This window comes from Zingiber officinale, chromosome 9B, assembly GCF_018446385.1.
Source record: "Zingiber officinale cultivar Zhangliang chromosome 9B, Zo_v1.1, whole genome shotgun sequence".
Classification (NCBI taxonomy): domain Eukaryota; kingdom Viridiplantae; phylum Streptophyta; class Magnoliopsida; order Zingiberales; family Zingiberaceae; genus Zingiber; species Zingiber officinale.
In genome coordinates this window covers 19,928,998-19,949,124 of record NC_056003.1, presented here as the reverse complement: position 1 = coordinate 19,949,124, position 20,127 = coordinate 19,928,998, and the positions used below count along the sequence as shown (strand labels likewise).

The window sequence follows — 20,127 nt, the reverse complement described above, 5'->3', positions numbered from 1 at the left end:
TTTGGGTAAGTGATCGTTTAACAGATAAATTAGAGATTCTTAAGCGATAAAAAAAAAATCTTAAGTGATTACCGATCACAAAACGACAAGAAAAATGGCTTATTTCTAAAGGGTTTCACACGATTGAAGATATCTCTTACTCAGACACAACTGTTCCATTTGCTCACAAAAAAAAGGTAGATCCGCTACCTTAGCGGCCCCCCTAGTACCGGCCCCACGGATATGGAGGGAGGTTCATGCAGGTACACAGGTCATAGGCACATGGCGGGGTAAACCCCAGGTCGTCAGTTCCTGAGAATCGACCCCTGGCCATTACGCCAGAGATACCATGCGCCCACCGTCTGCGCTACGCCCTGGGGGTTGTTCCATTTGCTCACAAGCACTCAAGTTCAAGTGCTCAAGCTCTCATCCTTGCTACATCTTCAAGCTACCCAAGGAAGGAGAAGCTACACACAAACTGTAATCTCTCTCTTCTTCTTCCTTGTGAGCTATTTCATTTGAGAGAGAGAGAGAGAGAGAGAGAGCTGTAAACTGTATAAGATTTCTCCACCTTCACTGTTGTTTTGAGAAGGAGAAGTTTCATATTGGGTGCTGTAATCATGGTGTGGATCTTTGGATTAGTCATCTTAAGGAGGTGGATACCAAGTAAATTCAATGAGTTAGCATTGCTTCTAAGTTTCCGTTGCGCAACCAAAAAGATTAAGAAATCGAAACAAGCTATCTTAGCTTGGTATGTTCGCTTAATGTCGCTTTACTTTAGCTCATAGGCTTCATACGGTCAATATCCAAACCACCTCGATGTCGCCCCATAGATATCTTCCTAATTATTATCCGAAAGTATCAAAATTCAAGGTGATGAATTCACATAAACTCAACTTCAATAATTGCTATTTTTTATTAAAAAAAAAAGATAGAAATATAATTATCTATTATATTAAATAATATCATCGTTTGAAAAATTATTTAATTATGTTTTTGTGTATTATAGTTAACAATTTATATAACAACCACCTGATATATATATATACATATATTTTCAAATGTTTCCAAAAAAACAGAATTTAAGGTAATATATGCTATAATGCATCATATTCGTACATAAAAAGAGATGGATAATTTATTAATTAAATATGAAATAAATTATTCCAATCCATGAACTCAAACTTTAAATGAACAGAGGTTTGAGCAAATAACATAAAGATTGTGCAGATATTTATGAAAGTATTCTACTCTGATTTATGTAATCTCTCTTTTGAATGATACACGTATACATTTGATATGATCAGTGATAATTAAACCTTTCCCTGTCAAATGATCCAAATTAAGATAGATGAATATAAAATGAATCCAATTGTAGTAGAAATCATGCATCCCTCAAATGAACTCAGCCAAACTAGTCTCCAATGTTGTCTTCGCCATGAGCCAGTTAACCTTCTCGGTCGGGTGGAACGAATCCCAAAATACATATTTGCTCGCATCCGGGCAGGTAAATGGACTCAACTCGTCGCACAAGTAACCCATCTCAAAGCGGCCCGTCGCACAACACCCCCTGTCTACGTTCTCAATCCCTACATTAATTAGACCTCCTTGTGTTTAACCAAACCAAATCAATCTGAACCTCCCCTTAGGGAGAGTATCAAAGAAAGAAGATCATAAGAATAAAACTTATACTAAGGCAATTTTAAAAAAAAAAGCAACTTTTTTATGAAGTTTTTTATATTAATTAATTTAGCCTTTTATTTAATAGGTCTATACCGTAGGAGGAGGGATTGGCGATGATGTGGAGCAAACCGTCGTAGACCGGCGCGTACCTCAGCCGGAGCCCTGGCAGGGTGGCGCACAGCCGCCCGATAAGCTCCTGCAGCTTGACGTTGAAGCCCCTGGCCGCCTTGTTGTACTGCTCGACGCAGCCGCCACCGGCGAGGGCGTTGGTGGTCCGCTCCAGCGGCACGCAGCCGATGGCGCCGAGGCCGGTGAATGAGATCTTGCGCGCCCCCAGCCAGTAGATGGCCCTGAGGAACTCCTCCGCCCGGTCAATCAGGAAGTCCTGGTACTCCTCCACCGTGAACTGCAGGAACCGGCCGGTGACCAGCAGGTAGTAGTTCTCCAGGAAGTCATTGGTGCCGATGCTGATTATGTACACCGCCTCACCGACGATGCGCATTGCCTCCGCCTTGCCGGCGTACCGCTGGAGCCGCCGCCGATACTCCTTGAAGTATTCCACCTCCTTCCATAGCGGAATCACAGACTTGCCGTGCATGGAGGGAATCAATGCGTCAGATAAAGCGAATAACTAACTGGATTGCATGATCTAAATGCGGCAATAACTACGGCACCGGAAAATGGAGGCGGACAGTTGGTTTAGCTGTCATTCAATTAAAGAGAGCATTTTTTTGCATAAATAAACTGAGTTTTTTTTCTTCCTTAATTAGTATTCGACTTACAAATTTGTTTATTAACTCGATGTTAAGAAGTTGAATCGAATTTAATATTTTCCAGAAATTTCCGGCGGGTAGTAGTTGGTAGTTGAATCTATCATTTCCGACATTTAAAATTTAGAGGCGAATGCATGACGTCATACGCAATCCCTTTCCCGCATTTTCTTTTTCCTTTTTTTTTTTAACAATTGAATTTTCTATTGAATCTTTTATGTATTTTTTGATTGACTTTTAGTTTGACAGTTAAATTGGTTTGGTGAAATAATGCAGTGAGGAGGACTTACGAGGACGTCGGAGGTGGCGTTGTCGAGGCCGGTGCCGGCGGAGGCAAAGCAGACGCCCTTGGCGAAGTCCTCAATGGAGTACTCGGGATCGAGGTAGGCTGGGACGAGGGGCGGCAAGCCGAGCGCCTGGGAGATGAAGTCGGGAGCAAGGCGCCCGTTGCAGAAGCGGCCGGTGGGGCGGCCGCCAAAGAAGTCGCGGCCGTAAGGCCGGAAGTTGCTCCTCAGGATCGTGCCGACTTGGTTGTTGTTCCCGGTGTCGACGGTGGAGTCGCCGAAGACGATGACGGCGGGGATGTTAGGAGAAGCGGCGGCGAGACAGGCCACGTAGTAGAGGAAGAGGAAGATAACAGGAATTCCCATACCTCGCCGGCCTCCTGTGACGAATTAAAGAACGAAATTGTTGCGTTGGGACTGGTTATCTTTGAATAGGTATTTAAAAAGTTTGAGGAATTTTTTTATTGACACCGAGTTTCAATTTATCCGATCCATTAATTTATCAAAATTAAATATCTAAAAAAATAAGAAAAGTCTGTCATTCATCGTTACCCCGGAGCTAAAAAGTTTGAGGAATTGATAGGACGAGTTCTAGCTGTGTGTTGGTTAAAAGGAGACTATAATTAATGCTTATTCATGGCATTGTTCTTTATGGGTTTCGACAACTAGCATTCTTGGACATGCCAATTAATGATGAAATGCACACCATTGATTCACAAGAGCTTGATATTTTTGGTTATAGGAATTTAACTAAAGGAAGGGTATTTTTTTCTGTGGAAGACAGATAAGGGTAAGATATCGAGCAGATTGAAACTGCTGAAACTGTAAGAATTATATGGTCGACACAGATGAGCCAAGTCAGGTAAATTGACCGGTACAATCAGTGTAAGGATGGAAACGGGGTGGGATGGGGACGGGTTTGTTATTCTCATCCCCATCTTTGAATTTCATCTCCGTTTTCATCCCCGTCCTCATCCCCACATTTTTAGGTTTGGGGAATCCCCGAATCAAAACCATCGGGATTAAATCCTCATCTCCAGTCTCATTCTCACTTTCATCTCTAAATTAATTTAATAATATTATTATTATTTTACTTTAATATTAATATTAATATCAGTATTAATAATAATTTGATTATTAATATTTTAAATTTTTTTAATATTAATATTATTATTAATATTTTTAAAATAATATAATAATAATAATATTATTATTATTATTTATTATTTTCGAGGGTGGATTCGGGGATGGAGACAATATCTGTATACCCGCCCCGAACTCGTCCCATCCTCGAAAAAAAATCCCTGAACTCGTCCTCATCCCCAAATAAATTGGGGATCCCCGTTCTCATTTCAGATTTTCCCCGCGGGACCCCGAACCCGCGGAAAAAATTGTCATCCCTAAACTAGTGTGGGAGGGTACATGCGAATTGGTCTAGATGGATATAGTAAATCGAGTTGGTTTGTTAGTTTAAACGGGGTGCGTTAAGTAATTTAGACAATCTAGGGGTGACAATAGTGTCAGGAACAAAATATCTTCACAATCGTATCATATTGTCCAATTTAGGCTCTTATATATTTATCTCGGATTCTATTCAAAAAGTCTCATACTAATAGATATATCTTTTATTTTATAGACACATAATCTTTTTCATATATTTCCAATTGAGACTTTGATTATAATCTCAACCATTCTCGTCTCAAATAAAGGACCACAATTATTCTCATGATCTAAGCATCTCTTCAAATATTCAATTATTCTTGACCTATTTCAAGCCTTCTCTCAAGTATATATTCACTATTGACATGCTCCCCTTCAAGCATCTAATCAATTGAGGTCATTTCTCTTCTCTAAGATTTTTTCATCATCTAGAGTTCACTTTTTAGAATTTTCCACCAAACATCTGGTCACCTTTTGCTTAGACTTTTCATCATCTATGGTTCACGTTCTTTGGATTCCCGTTAAGCAATATTCTGTCACCCTTAATTTATTTGGACTTTTCACTTACAGTTCACTCCTCTAGGAGCTCTCACCTCCTTCATCCAAGGTTACTATTCTACCCACACATGGATCGATTTTGATCATGACTCTAATACTATTTATTAGCATCAAAAGAATTCATTTATTTTCACTATAATATGATCATATTGTCAATTTTAAAACTAAACCGTGATAGATTTTTTTCTTAGACACTACCTTATAGATTCGCATTGATCAAGATATCTTCCAATCCATGATTCTTTTTATATATTTCCAACATGAAATTTTAATTGTATTCCCGCCAAATACAACTGTGGAATTGAGCGAGAGGAAAGGAAAAAAAGATAAAAAAATCTTTTGACCCGATCTCTTCCCTATTCTACTTTTCATTTCAATTGAGTTAAATATAAATGTAATAAATCATAAATCAAATCATAATTATTGCATAACATAAAAGTTTATGACTAAATGGATAACATGAAGTAAATTAAAGGAAATAACGCAAAAGTCAATTATATAACTTTTTTTTTTCCATTTCCTATCCTCTCCACTTATCTCTCACCTCAACTAAACATAACCTAGGAGTAGTGACAAGGTAATAAAAAGAACCAATATATATTTTATGCTCAACATAAACCTCCCTTTTTGTTGTTTGAGTGGAGTGCGTGTCGAACACAACCTTGCCACCTAGGATTGTATATATAATTATATTTTTCATATTTATTGGTACAATCCATCTCTTAAGGTTGATCAAATTCAAATTGGATTGAATTGAATTTCGATATTTCATCAATATATGTTTGTTAGTTGAATAAAATATGGAATAGGATAAGATGAGATAAAAGAAGATGTTACGTTGAGCATTTCGTTTTTTCCGCAGTTCTATTATACATCTGTTGGTTGGAATATCATATTTTCTATATTCTTGAATGATTGGTAGGTAAAACATCCTCACCAAATTGGAGAATAAACTGCATTACCTCTTTGGTCAATCAAAAAAGGAACTTATGTATGACTTTCTCACAAACATAGTTCCAAGGAATTTGGACCGACAAGTGCACAATGATTTTTCCAATCTAATATTGTAGTAAGTTTAGATTTGCTGCATAATCCTAAAAAGTGTTTGGCTATTTCATATAGAATATAAGTTGAGCAACTCATCACATTAGCTGATATTGTTCTTTGGGATCTTAGTCGCTCAATTTTATTTTTTTTTGGGAAAATATCTATTTTAATAAAAACCAATCTTAATATAAGAATTCAGGCATTAAACTATGATAGGGATGCTTAAAAAATTGGGGATCTTAATTATAAATACCAATAAACCACCACATGGTTGGCCATGTGACTTCTTAATTAGGCCATTGTCGAAACAATATGGATTTCATGATTTAAAAAAATAAAATAAAATAAAATATTTCTCCATTTTTTTGTCATTAAACTATTTCTTAATTTTATCTCTAAATTAAGGTTTCTTCTATAATGTTTTTTTTTAAATAAGTATTACGAGATTTGGCATCACTGCTAATAATTGGGACAATATCTGCTAATTAATGTCTGGTTTACGTCTGCTTCAGCAGCAGATTAATGCATGTTTTTTGATTGATTGGTGTCAATATTTCAAAATAATATGTAAACAATCTTTGTTATTGAAATTTTCAGCAATAGATCAAGGCGCGCACTTCAATTTCTAAAAGGCATATTTAATTTTCGAATTTTTCCAATGACATTTATTTTCTATTTTATTTTTTTCATTCAGGACCTCTCCAATCACTGGCGGAGACAAGGGGGCACGAGGGGGTGCGGAAGCACCCCTTGCTTCTGACAAAAAACATAAAAATTAAATATATAATCATGATTAAAAATAAAAGGAATAATTATAATTTATTAAATTTATTGGATTTTTTCAAAAAACGTCAAAAAAAACACCAATTCCTTTTCTTTCTCATTGCCGAATTGTTTCCAAGTAATTTCATTTTGTTTCTTTCTCGTTCCCCGATCTTTTTTTTTCTCTAATAAGTCAACCCTTTCTTCTTCAAACTAAAAACCCTAATCGCACTAAGAGATCTTATTATTTCCCCCTCTCTAGTCTCCTCAAATCATTGTACTCATCTTTGTCGCCTCTTCACTTCGTCGACGTCTCACGCCAGTGACGCCGCCTTTGAGCACCCCTCTAAATATTTGTCTGGATTCGCCACTGTCTCCAATATAATATAAGGTTTATGAGAAGCTTCTAAAATAAAAAAAAATAATAAAAAAACTTGAATCATTGTAGAGGTCAGATTTGAAGTTTATAGTTTAAGAATAGTAATGAAAATTTAAATATGTTTTCTGTATAGAAATTAATGTAATATGCAAAAAAACTCACTTAAAACTTTAACCATTGGAAATATTTCAATAAGTTTTTATAATTTTGATGTGGCATATTGAAATCATATAAAAAAACTATCTCACTTATAACTTTAATGATTGGAGATGCCTTCACAAATCATTGTGGTGTTGTATTCAAAGAATAACATTATTGTGGTGCTGAATTTCAAACAACAATATCAATGTGGTGCTACACTTCAAAATACAACACCACATTCGTATTGGTTTTAGGATTTATGCAAAACCAAAATAGTGATAATTTTTTAATACAGTATCATAATGGTACTAATGTTTGAAATGCAACACCATAATGATGCTATTCTTTGAAATCCAATATCACAATAATATTATTTTTTGAATGAAGCACCACAGCGGTTGGCAAGAGAGTTAAAATAGAAAATAAGTTCATTATTTGGAAAATCTAAAAGTTAAGTATGTCATTTGAGAATTTCCATAATTTTAAATGCGCTCTTTTAGTCAATTGTCATTTTTTTTTTTTGTATCTTTATGCAATTTCTTAGGATTTATGCAAGTTACACTATGTGAAAATCGTTAATAGACTTCAGATATTATCCGAAGTAATAGGTAGTTAATTATCGAAGTAGACGCACGTGAAGTAAAAGAGTAAATTTTTTACTTCACCACATATTACCGAAGTCTATCACCGGTTCAAAATTGAACCGTGTTCGAAGTAAAAAAGCTTTATTACTTCATCAAGACTAGTAAAAATACCGAAGTAATTGATGATATATTACTTCATAGGTTACGTTGTTTGACGAAGTAAAATATGTATACGACTTCATATTTTTTGAATTTTGGTGCAGTAAATATTTTATTTTACTTCTATATAATTTGACTTAGTCGAAGTATATATTTTGTATTACTTCATCGTAGTATAGAAGTAATAGAGTATATTTTACTCCAACAAATAAATTCAAATGTAGCGAAGTAATTTATACGAACTACTTCCCAAATTTGATCAGTAGTGAAGTAAATAATTTCTTTAACTACGCCACTATTTAAATTTATTGTAGTCTTTTGTGTTGTATTACTCCATCATTTATTTATACCGTCGAAGTAATTGACAATATTTTACTACAATACAATTTTAATTGACCAAAAGAGTATATGATAATATGTTACTCCAACACAATATTTTGCACAATCAAAATTGAATAAATATATCATAAATATGTATCAAGTACAATCCAAAAGTGTATTTATAAAAGACATGTTTAAATGTAACCCAAAAGTTTTTGTATCTATAAATCTTTAAATACAATCCAAAATTTATATCACAGCCTACACTTAAGCACCTATATAGAAGTAAACGAATTTGCTCCATGCACTTCTGACTTCATCATACTGAGATTGATTGTAATATTGTTTGTTTTTTGATGTTGCAAACTGAAACATAAACAAAAGTTTGAGAGTCAATATAAAATGATTCAATATTTCATAAAGAAGATATTTTATAAAGAAGAAATTTACCTTCATCTCCAATTGGAGATATTCATCCAAGACTATCTCTTTCATGTACCACATTACACAATATCCACATTCAACACCAACACCACCTTTTTATTTTAGATTACCCTAATCAAATTAAAAATGTCATCAATAAGTCATAATCCAAATAATAAGAATTATTAATTGATGTCTAAATATATAGTTACAATACATACCGTCAATTGTTTAAAACCAGATCCTTTTGAAATACCCCTTGATGCATTGTATAATTTGACCTCACTACATTGTAAAAAGTATAAAGTTATTTTATCAACCTCTAATGAATTTAATGCCAATTACAACACAATTACAACAGAAGAACTTATGCAAGTAATGTAATTTGTAATAGGTTTGTTAAATACCAATCACACTCCATTCCATAACCCTTCTTAAGTAGAACCTCTGGAGCAATATAGTCTGGTGTACCAACAGTAGAATATGCCTGAAGTTATCCAACAGTATAATTAAAGAGACGTTAGAACCAATTATTCAACATAGTAAATTCGTTACTAGTAACATTGAGTAGTAAATTAATTATCTAAAATATGCAAAATGTAAGTCTTGACCAAATTAGAATTGTTGTTTCGCTGCTATAAAGGGGAAAAACTCAGCACTATACTTATGTTATTTTCTAGCAATTGCAATTCAACATCACATTAGATCATTCCTGACCGAAAATCAATAAGATGAAATCCTTTAAAACAAGTTAACTTATAAACTTGAACATGAATTTCTAAATAAAATCCTCAGTGGGTAGTCATGGATGCTAGAAATAATAAGTGAATCACATTGTTATTTGCTATTTTAATGTTGGATGTAGTTCCATATGCACTGAGCAGATCAAGACATTGCAGAGTTGTAACTTTGCTGCATTTTCCTATCGCCGATACTTTGAAACCAAACTAATGTACTAACTGTTTTGAGCAAGATTCAGTAAAAAAAATAAACTAAATCCCTTATAGATCGATATACAGACCTAAGGTGTCAGACATAATTAATTAGATTCTCAAGTATAGATCAACAGCTCAATTATGGGTATAATCTTGATTCCAGATATAGTCTGGAACTAACTACACCAAACACCACATATCTCTACGAGGGACAGGTAGAAGACCCAAAGAATTAGTACCAGTTAGTACCAACTTAGTCATCATCTTGCATTTGATCCTGCATGGCATTTAGATGTATCCCATACATTATATAGCCCAAACGAACCTAAGCACAGGATCTATGTGATATACATAAGCTTAAGACCATCTTCCTTGATCCAACTTAAAATATGCAAAAGCATCCATCAGGAATTTGCGGTAATCAACTTCAAAGAATCAGCTTAATATGAAAAAAAATAACAAATATGCTATCAAATTTCTACATATGTTCCCTAGAAATTGATATTTCCATGTGTCTCATTCTAATGGATTTGTACAATGCCCTGAATTATATAACACACATCTGCATATATTTTAAACTATACGACATCATTGGGTAAGATTTTATAACCTACAATAAAATCTGTATCTATTTAACTAATTTGTCTTCAAAACATGTAGGGAACAAAACTGAAATTATATGTTAGACACAAGGCATAACATGTACATGTTTTCTGTTTCTATATTGAGAACATTGATATCATGGTGCATGCCTTTTGTTTGCTTCTTATGCCAACAATACCTTAGGGGGTTTGAAGGGATAATCTGGAGGAAAGTGGATAGTGACAACAAAAACTCCCCCTGCATACGAACTGTCAGGTGGACCCATAATTGTTGCTTGCCAATGAAACATATCTTCAGCAACTGGTCCTGCAGGACAATAAAATTTCTGAAACTGATTGTACAAAACAACAAATTAAGGTTAGATAAGCATGATTCAGACGCTTGAGAAGTTAACCAAAACCAAACCAACATTAGAAATACACAAGCAACTCAAATCTTTGGTATATTGAATTGAGAACTTTATTAGCTGAACACTAAACTAGCAAGAATGTTTCCTAAAAGAGCAGCATAATCTTGCTTATTCTGTATGTACCTGGGTCATTCTTAAGGTGCCATGTTCTATATTTTCCCATGAAATTGGTTGCTTTACCATGCAATAAAGTTTATAGGAAATATAATGGAATTAGCAACTATAAGCAACTTGGTAACATGGATAAGTGGATAAAGAAGATACATGACATGGGTAAAATTATCCATCAATTCTAAAAGTCTCTTAGATGGATGGCACATATTCTTTGAGAAAACCAACGGGGAATGATCTAAGTTCTATAGACTCAACATACAAACATAGGAAACCTAGGAAGAACATTAATGGCACAACATAGGAGAGAAGGGGTCGAGAAGGAACAAACCTAGTGTCGGGTGACTCTCAGCGTCAAGGAGAAAATACCGAAGGAGAAGCTGTCGTCTCGCGTCGGGGAGAAACGCCAAAGGAGGAGGTAGCCTTCGGGGGGAGGGACACGAAGGAGAAGGCTGGTGTCGAGTGGTTGTCGCGCGTCAGGGAGAAACTGCGACGAGTGGCCATCGCGCGTCGGGAGAAAGCGATGAAGAGAAAACGCGAGAAGCAAAGGGCAGATCTAAGGTTTGGGGTTCGGTGAAAAATCCTTATAATAAACCAATTCAACTTTTAACCAAATATAACACCAATATTAATTCATTTAACTTATTACTTCATCAATTATCCATATAAACATTATTTTATAACTTATTACTTCTCCGAATATATATTATGAAGTAAAAAGTCAAGTAAAATTAGAAATGAGGTCCACATTTTTAAACCTATAAAGTATAAAATTATATTTACTGCATCAAATTTATTATTGAAGTTGATTATCATATATTACTTCACAATTTCTGATTGCCGAAGTAAACAGTGGCGAAGTCTATTGTCCATTTTCACATAGTGTTAGAGGGGGTGAATAGCTCCAATCACTTCTTGTCATGATTCATGCTCATCATTTGAATGTGCAACTAAAACTTAAATCAATATCGATGCTACATACATAACTTTAAGATTTACTTGATATCCGCTTCTTAGCGACTAATCTAAGGCCTACTCCTAGTAATCTCCCTCCACTATGAACTTCTCCTTTTCAGATACTTTTCGAAGACGGAGAAATCTCTTACAACATGTTCTTACAAAAACACAACAAGAAATAAATACAAAGACAAATCAAATAAAAAATGACTTTACAATGAGGAACATGCTTTGGATGCTTTCTTGTTCCTTGGAAATACTTCTTATTGATCCGAAAATGCACCAACACTTTACTTCAAAATCTTCAAAAACTAACTCTAAAAACTCTTACAGCAGGGTTTATTTCTTCCTATCAATCGATTGGTATGGTCTTCGATCGTTGAATGGCCTCTAAACTTTCTGAAATCTTTTTGATTTCATTGATTATTTGAACAATAGTCGATTGATATCATCAACCAAGTTGAATAGTCAAATTAACTCACTTCTGTTTAATTTTTTATGGACATCAGTCGACTGATATCGACTATCAATCGATTGATGTAATCAGTTGAATTGAATGGTCGAATCGAATTGCTTCTATTCTATTCCTAAAATCATCAGTAGACTGATATCAAGTAAGAAATATAGATTTCTGAACAAGCTTCATTTCACACTAAAAATTTTCTTGTTCTGATATCCAAATCAAAAGTTATAATCTTTGAATGTGCTTTGTAGTTTCTGCATAACTATCAATCGACTAATTGTAAAATACCAATATATATATATATATATAGATTTAAACGATTAAAAATTTAAACTAAATGAATTTATTTAGGAAAATATTTACATAAAATGGATAATTAATCTGAAATATGTCTATGTGAATTATATAATTTAATTTTTAGAATTTTAAAATGAATACTTTTAGATTTTTAGGGGATAGATGAGATAGAAGGGAAGCCTATTTTAACTACCTTATTTAAAAGAGGAAATGTTTATTTTCCAAAATTCATTTTTTTCTCTCTAACCTAAATTCTAAATTCCGCTGCCGCTATCCCAACTTCACGAACGTGTGACAACACCTCTCCGCCGACGCCATATACTACTACCACCACCGCTAACTCTCCTCCTCTCCTCCTTGTGACAAGAGCCCTAAATGTTGGAAGATGGCCTCCCTCCTCATGTCGGCTTCACTGAATAACAACGACCACTACTCAAACTCGTCGTCCTTATGCGTGTATCGTCCTCACACTGAACATGGTGCCACATCACTAGCATTTTTTCCTACACTCCTGTTGATAAAAGGACTCAAAATTAACAATTGAGTTAGTGGATTGCCGAGGTGGCAATGAGTGGTAGTAGTGGTTAAAGAAAAAAAAATCTATATTCAATGTATTTACATTTGTGGAGTTAGTGGGGTAGAATAGTTGAGTTAGTGGGGTAAATTGTGGAGTTAATGGATTGTCATGACTTATGTAAGTGAGCTTATAAATAAGCTTCGTATTTTATAATTTAATTGAAGCGGAAATATTATTGTGTTCCACTTTTCCATCTTGTCCTCTCATCCTCCTCCCAATTTTGTTGAACAGTGGTATAAGAGCACCGGGTTTAACGTATCCTAGTTTGCATGCAATGGAAATCAACGGAGTTTCTCAACCCCTCATCCCCTTTTTCGAAGGAGTGCTATGAGTTTTGGAGCATCAAAATGAAGACTCTATTTAGATCTTAAGATCTTTGAGATTTAGTAGAGAAAGACTTTGATGACGAGGATGCTGATAAAAGTCGATTGAAGGAGAATAGAAAGAAAGATTCAAAGACACTGTTCATTCTTCAACAAGAAGTACATGAGACGATTTTCTCAAGAATTGCAACTGTCTTATTTTCCAAAGAAGCATGGGAAATATTGCAAAAATAATTTCAAGGCTCCTCCAGAGTGATAGCAGTGAAACTCTAGACTCTTAGAAGTGAGTTTAAGGCCTTACTTATGAAGGATAATAAAACACTACAAGACTTTTTATTTAGAGTAATTTCGATTATCAGTCAAATGAGATCTTACGGAGAAAAGATCACTGATGCAATTATTGTTTTGAAAGTTTTGTGAAGTTTGACTCCTAAATATGATTACATAGTAACTGCAATCGAGGAGCCAAAAGATCTTTTGATTTTATCTTTTGATGAACTAATGGGTTCTTTGCAAGCTCATGAGGCAAGGCAATATAGATCTGCGAGAAGAATGAAGAAAAGGTATTTCAAGCTACTCAAGTGAAGGGGGAGATAGAAAAAAAAAGACTCACGGGGAATAAAAATTCCATTCAGTGTTATGATTGCAAAAGATTTGGACATATAAAGGAAAATTGTAGAAATGGCTCACAAGCAAATTATGTGAAAGAAGAAAATGAGGAAAGTAAGTTATTTGTGGTTCATTCTCATTCTAATGAAGTTCAAAACTATATTTGGTTTTTGGATAGTGGATGTTCAAATCACATGACTAACAATAAGTTATTATTTAAAGAGCTTGATGAATCACAGAAAATGCTAATAAGACTTGGAGATAATAAGCAGATACAGGTCGAAGGAAAAGACACAATTGTTGTGGAGACTAGCGATGGTAAAGTAAATTACTTTACAATGTCTATTTTGTTCCTAATATGGCACATAGTTTGTTAAGTGTTGGACAATTGATGATAAGTGGCTATGCTATTGTATTTGATAACGGAATTTGTGTTATTTTTGACAAAGATTCTGGGCAATCTATTGTTAGCATGAAAATGATAGAAAAATAGATGTTTCCACTAAAGATCTTTAATGTGGGAAACTAAGCTTTTATTGCTAGTGAAGATAATGAATCCAAGATGTGGCACTTGAGATATGGGCATCTCAACATCAAAGGCATGCACCTTTTAAATTAGAAAGGTATGATTTTTGGTTTACCTCAAATTAGTTCTCTTGGTTTATGTGAAAGATGTATTTATGGAAAATAAACAAGGAAGTCTTTTTCAAGTGGGCAATCATGGAGAGCTTCAGAATGCCTTGAGCTAATTTACACTGATTTATGTGGTCCTATGAGAACTACATTGTTTGGTGGGAGTAATTTTTTTTAATATTTACTAATGATTTTAGTTGAATGAGTTGGGTATATTTTCTAACAGATAAGTCAGAAACTTTTGAAAATTTTAGAAAATTCAAGGCACTGGTAAAAAATCAGAAGGGTACCTTAATAAAGACTCTTCATATAGATTGAGGAGGTGAGTTCTTATTTTGTGAAGAACATGGTATTCACAGGCAGTTAACAACGCCTTATACACCGGAGAAAAATGGTGTCGTCGAACGAAAAAATCGAACCGTTGTAGAAATGGCTAAAAGTTTGCTGAATATCAAAGGACTTCCAAATCTTTTTTGGACTGAAGCTGACCACATCAGTTTACTTACTGAATATTTCTCCAACAAGAGTTGTTTTGAATCAAATACCATATGAAGCATGGCGAGGTAGAAAATCATCGGTAAATCACTTAAGAATTTTTTGTTGCATTGCATATACTTTGATTAACTCTCAATTCGTCATAAAATTGAGAAGAAATCTGAAAAATGCATATTTGTTGGATATTGCAATCAATCAAAAGTATATCGATTGTATAATCCTCTTACTAACAAGTTAATTATAAGGAGAGATATAGATTTTGATGAAAATTTAAGGTGGAATTGGAACACACAAGGTGAAGAGACTCAAGTTCACATCCCAATGGAGAATAGAATTCCAACAACAGAAGGTGTTGAATCATCTCCTTTGGGGTCACCAGCTTCCTCACCATTAAATTCAAGAAGTAGCAGTTCATCTTCCTTACAAGAATCTTCTGATGAAGCACCTCCAGCAAAGGTTATATCTTTGAGAGAAATTTATGAGTCAAGTGAATTTTCTCTTTTTGTTACAAATCCTACAACCTTTGAAGAAGCAGTAACAAAAGAGGAATGGAGGAATGCAATGAAAGAAAAGTTAATTGCAATCCACAAAAATGAAACGTGAGAGATGGTGGATCTACTCGAAGGCAAGAATGTGATTGGTCTCAAGTGGGTGTTTAAAACAAAATATCATGCTAATGGTTTCATTCAGAAACATAAGGCTCGACTTGTTGCAAAAGGATATTTGCAACAACAAGGTATTGATTTTGAAGAAACTTTTTCTTTGGTTGCTAGATTTGAAACTGTGAGAATTATCCTAGCATTAGTTGCACAATTGCATTGACATATTTATCAATTTGATGTTAAATCTACATTTCTGAATGGTGATTTGCAAGAAGAAGTTTATGTAGATTAGCCAAAAGGTTTTATAATTGAAGGCAAAGAGACAAAGGTGTATAAATTGAGAAAGACACTTTATGGGTTAAAACAAGCCCCACAGGTATAGTATAGCAAGATTGATGGTTATTTTCGATAATATGATTTCATAAGAAGTAAAAATGAAGCCACTCTTTATGTGAAGAAACAAGATAGAGATTATTATATTATTATGTGACTTGATGTCGATAATATAATTTATATGAGTTCTTCTGATTCTCTATTGATCGATTTTAAATCTAATATAATGAAGAGATTTAAGATGTTAGATATGAGAATATTACATTATTTTCTTAGTTTTTAAGTGAAGCAAGAAGTTGATGGGATGTTTATCTCACAAAGAAAATATACAACATATCTTCTGAAAAGGTTCAACTTATTCAATTGCAATCTAGCTGTTGGAACCCCAAGGTCGTTTTGGTGTGATCAACAAGTTAAGTTAGGTCCTGTGTGTTTCTAACCTTGTGTCTAAGTGTGCAGGAGCTTAGGAGCACAGGTAGTCGAGTGGAAGACGCAGCTAACGTGAAGGACAACAATCAAAGGGACGAGGTGCTGCGGAAGAGTACACCAGCAGACGAGAAGGAAGCGTGCGGTGGTTCCGAGGGACGAAAGCCGGAGCCGAAGATTGCTCGGGGAGAAAGAGACACAGCTAGCGAGAAGGACGGCACGCGGTGCGTCCGAGGGACGAAGACTAAGGATGAGTACGCCGACAGATGAGAAGGAAACACGCAGCGATTCCGAGGGACGAGAAGCCGGAAGGAAGCCCGCTCGAGAAGACCGGAACTTGGGTTCGGGTGAGCCCTATTCCGGATAGCAAAGATCACCCAATCAAGCGATTCCGGAGCAGAGGACCCGGAAGAAAGTCAACCAGAGTTGACTCAGCATCCGGGGCGCCCAGAACTGTTCGGGGCGCCCGGACAAGCCCGGGGCGCCCGGACAAGCCCGGGGCGCCCAGAACCCTTACGAGCGCCCAGAACCCTTCCGAGCGCCCGGGAGTCAGTTTTTGACCGGATCGAGCTTTGACTCGATCTGAACGTTGGGGGATAAAATTTATCCCCCCAGGGCGCCCGGAACCCTTCCAGGCGCCCCGACCAAGGCTATAAATATATCCTTGGTCCAGAAGCTTTGAATCAACTCAGAAATTTACATTCCAAACACTTGTGCGCTTCTGTTCTAGTTTAGCTTCTGTCTTTTGTGCTTTCACTGCTGTAAGAGGCTTCTCCGCCTGAAGGAGATATTTTAGTGCACGCTCATTCCTTGGATTAACAACCTTTTTGGTTGTAACCAAGTCAAGTTGTGAGCCTTTTCTTTCTGTTTTTTATTTACTGCTAATTTAATTATTTTACAAGTGATAGTTTGAAAAGTTGGGAAGGGTCTTTATTTTTTTTACAGGCTATCCAAGCCCCCTTCTAGCCGGCCGCAAAGATCTGACAAGTGGTATCAGAGCCGAGGCGCTTCAGGAGAACTAACCGCCGAACGAAGCAACGAGATGGCCGGACCAAGCATCCACCCGCCGAAATACGAAGGGGATTTTGCCTCCTGGAAGAATCTGATGCAGGTATATTTTACTACATACTTTGAATTAACCTTAACAATGGAATCTGACTATGTAGCTCCAGAAGGTAAGGAAAAATGTCAATGGACAAAAAAGGAGCAGGCTGAATTCGTGGCGAACAACAAAGTAGAATACCATCTACTAAGCGTTCTTCCGCCTCAAGAAGTCAACAGGATCGGGCGCTACGACTCGGCAAACAAACTTTGGGATAAGTTCCTCGAGCTGCACGAAGGTACGTCCGAAGCCAAGCTCGCTAGACGAGATCTTCTTCGCAATTAGCTCACCAGCCTGCGACTTGGGGAAGACGAGACAGTCGCCCATCTGCACTCCAGAATAAAAGAAATAATCATCGGACTCACGAATCTCAAAGAAAAGGTAAGTAACCGAGATTCGCTCAGGTACGCGTTAAATTCGTTTCGAAGAAATTCGAAATGGACATCACTAGTAGATGCCTTTTACATTTCAAAAGATTTAGAAAAATATTCATTAGAAGAAGTTTTCTCGACTTTTGAAGTGCACGAATCAAGATGTGCAGGTACGAAGGAGCCCAAGAACAACGTCACCCTCAAAGCCTCGAGAGACGAACCCGAGTCGAAATCTTCTCTCGACAACGAGGAAATGGTAATGATGGTAAGAAGATTTAAGAAACTTTGTAAATCCAGATCTACTAACCATCCGCAGGGGAAGAAGAAAAGGACAATCCGCTATTACCACTACGGCGAAGAAGGGCACGTCAAGGACAATTACCCCAAGCTGAAGAACAAGGACAAGCAGAAGGGTAAGAAGCCTATCCAAAAGCGAAAGGCCCTAAAGGCGATGTGGGACGATACGTCGTCCGAATCAGAAGTCGAGGCATTCTCCGGACTCGCACTGATGGCGAGTCATCAAGACGACGACTGCGAGTCAAGCTCTTCCGAGATGAGCATCGAGAGCATCGATGAAGGGGGAGCTTCGTCCGAAGAAAGCAGCAGTTCAGGGGGAGACACGGACAACGAACTCGACAAGGTAAGTTAGGTACGTTCTCTTCCTCCCGATAAACTTTTTAAATTTGTTAAGTTATTTACTAAAGACTGCTGTAAATTAGAAAAAGAAATAAAAAATTTAAAAGTAATTCTAGCTAAGTCTTGTCCCTTAGAAGAATTAGATAAATTAAAACTAGCAAATGAAAAATTGAAACTTGAAAATGATGATTTGAAAATTCAAGTAGATAACTTGAAAAACTATGCATGTTCATCTAAAACCAATTTTAGAAGATTTAATAATTTAAATTGGTACTTTAAACATCACCCGGGACCAATTAAGAATATTTCAAGAAAATATGTCCCTAAAAGTTTTTTGGTTAATCCAGTAGGCTGGAACCTATATTGGGTTCCGAAGTCATGCTTAAATTAATTTTAAAATTAAAATTAGCGCTTTAAGTGAGAAAATTAAACAATAAATTTCTCTATGAGACTTTGTCTAAGGAAGTGGTTGTTGCTCCAATAACCAAGAAGGCCTAGTGCCTCGCCACGACCTGGAAGCCAAAATATTGAAATAAATGTTTAATTAACTTTCTGTCAAAGCATTAAAATTAGAATTACTTAATGCTTTCAAAGTTTTTTCAAACATTTTTTTCAAACATTTTTTTCAAAATATTTTTACTTAGAAAAATACTTTTACCTGAAATTCTTACTCATAAGTTAGGATTTTTTAAAAATAATTTTTGCAAAGACTTAAATCTTTTTTTCTCAAAAATAATTTTTTGTTAATTTAGAAAATTTTTTCAAAAATCATTTTTTTCTGAAACTAGAAATCTCAGCTTAAAGTACTTAGAAAAATTTTCTAATTTTAAAAAAAAAACTTAAAACTTTTTTAGAAATATTTTTTCTAAGTCTTCAACCCTTAGATTTTTTTTCAACCCCATTTTTTTGTGATCAAAGGGGGAGAAGGATTAGTATAAGTCTAGGGGGAGGTAGAACAAGTATAAGTCTAGGGGGAGGTAGAACAACTTATTTTGTTTTTTTGCACTTAAATTACAAATTAAGTTAATTTACTTAATTTTATTTAATGTCTATTTTAACCCTAGCTTAACTTGGGTTGATCACACCAAAAGGGGGTTGATTGTTGGAACACCAAGGTAGTTTTGGTGTGATCAACAAGTTAAGTTAGGTCCTGTGTGTTTCTAACCTTGTGTCTAAGTGTGCAGGAGCTTAGGAGCACAGGTAGTCGAGTGGAAGATGCAGCTAGCGTGAAGGACGGCAGTCCGAGGGACGAGGTGCTGCAGAAGAGTACACCGGCGGACGAGAAGGAAGCGTTCTGTGGTTCCGAGGGACGAAAGCCTGAGCGGAAGATTGCTCGGGGAGCAAGAGACGCAGCTAGCGAGAAGGACGACACGCGGTGCGTCCGAGGGATGAAGACTGCGGATGAGTACGCTGGCGGACAAGAAGGAAACACGCAGTGATTCCGAGGGACGAGAAGCCGGAGGGAAGCCCGCTCGAGAAGACCGGAACTTGGGTTCGGGTGAGCCCTATTCTAGATAGCAGAGATCACCCAATCAAGCGGATCCGGAGCAGAGGACCCGGACGAAAGTCAACCAGAGTTGACTCAGCATCCAGGGCGCCCGGAACTGTCCGGGGTGCCCGGAACTGTCCTGGGCGCCCGGACCAGCCCGGGGCGCCCGGAACCCTTCCGGGCGCCTGGGAGTCAGTTTTTGACCGGATCGAGCTTTGACTCGATC

The 20,127-nt window shown here is 36.2% G+C and overlaps 1 protein-coding gene across 1 annotated transcript; it reads right to left on the bottom strand.

Annotated features, from left to right (window-relative positions):
• Positions 1-1,180: 1,180 nt before the first annotated feature.
• LOC122024728 (GDSL esterase/lipase At4g26790-like) lies at positions 1,181-3,139 on the bottom strand. The gene is made up of 3 exons (XM_042583400.1): positions 2,723-3,139; positions 1,756-2,248; positions 1,181-1,568 (listed from the first exon to the last, which is right to left on the bottom strand). Exons 1-3 carry the CDS (start codon positions 3,080-3,082, stop codon positions 1,375-1,377), a joined length of 1,047 nt encoding a protein of 348 aa, XP_042439334.1. The 5' UTR covers positions 3,083-3,139; the 3' UTR covers positions 1,181-1,374.
• Positions 3,140-20,127: the final 16,988 nt, after the last annotated feature.

Coding starts and splice junctions, on each gene's coding strand:
- LOC122024728 (XM_042583400.1), bottom strand. CDS start 3,082: ATGGGAATTCCTGTTATCTTCCTCTTCCTCTACTACGTGGCCTGTCTC. Junction 2,249..2,722: donor ACGCCACCTCCGACGTCCTC/GTAAGTCCTCCT, acceptor ATGCACGGCAAG/TCTGTGATTCCGCTATGGAA. Junction 1,569..1,755: donor CGCCAATCCCTCCTCCTACG/GTATAGACCTAT, acceptor TAATTAATGTAG/GGATTGAGAACGTAGACAGG.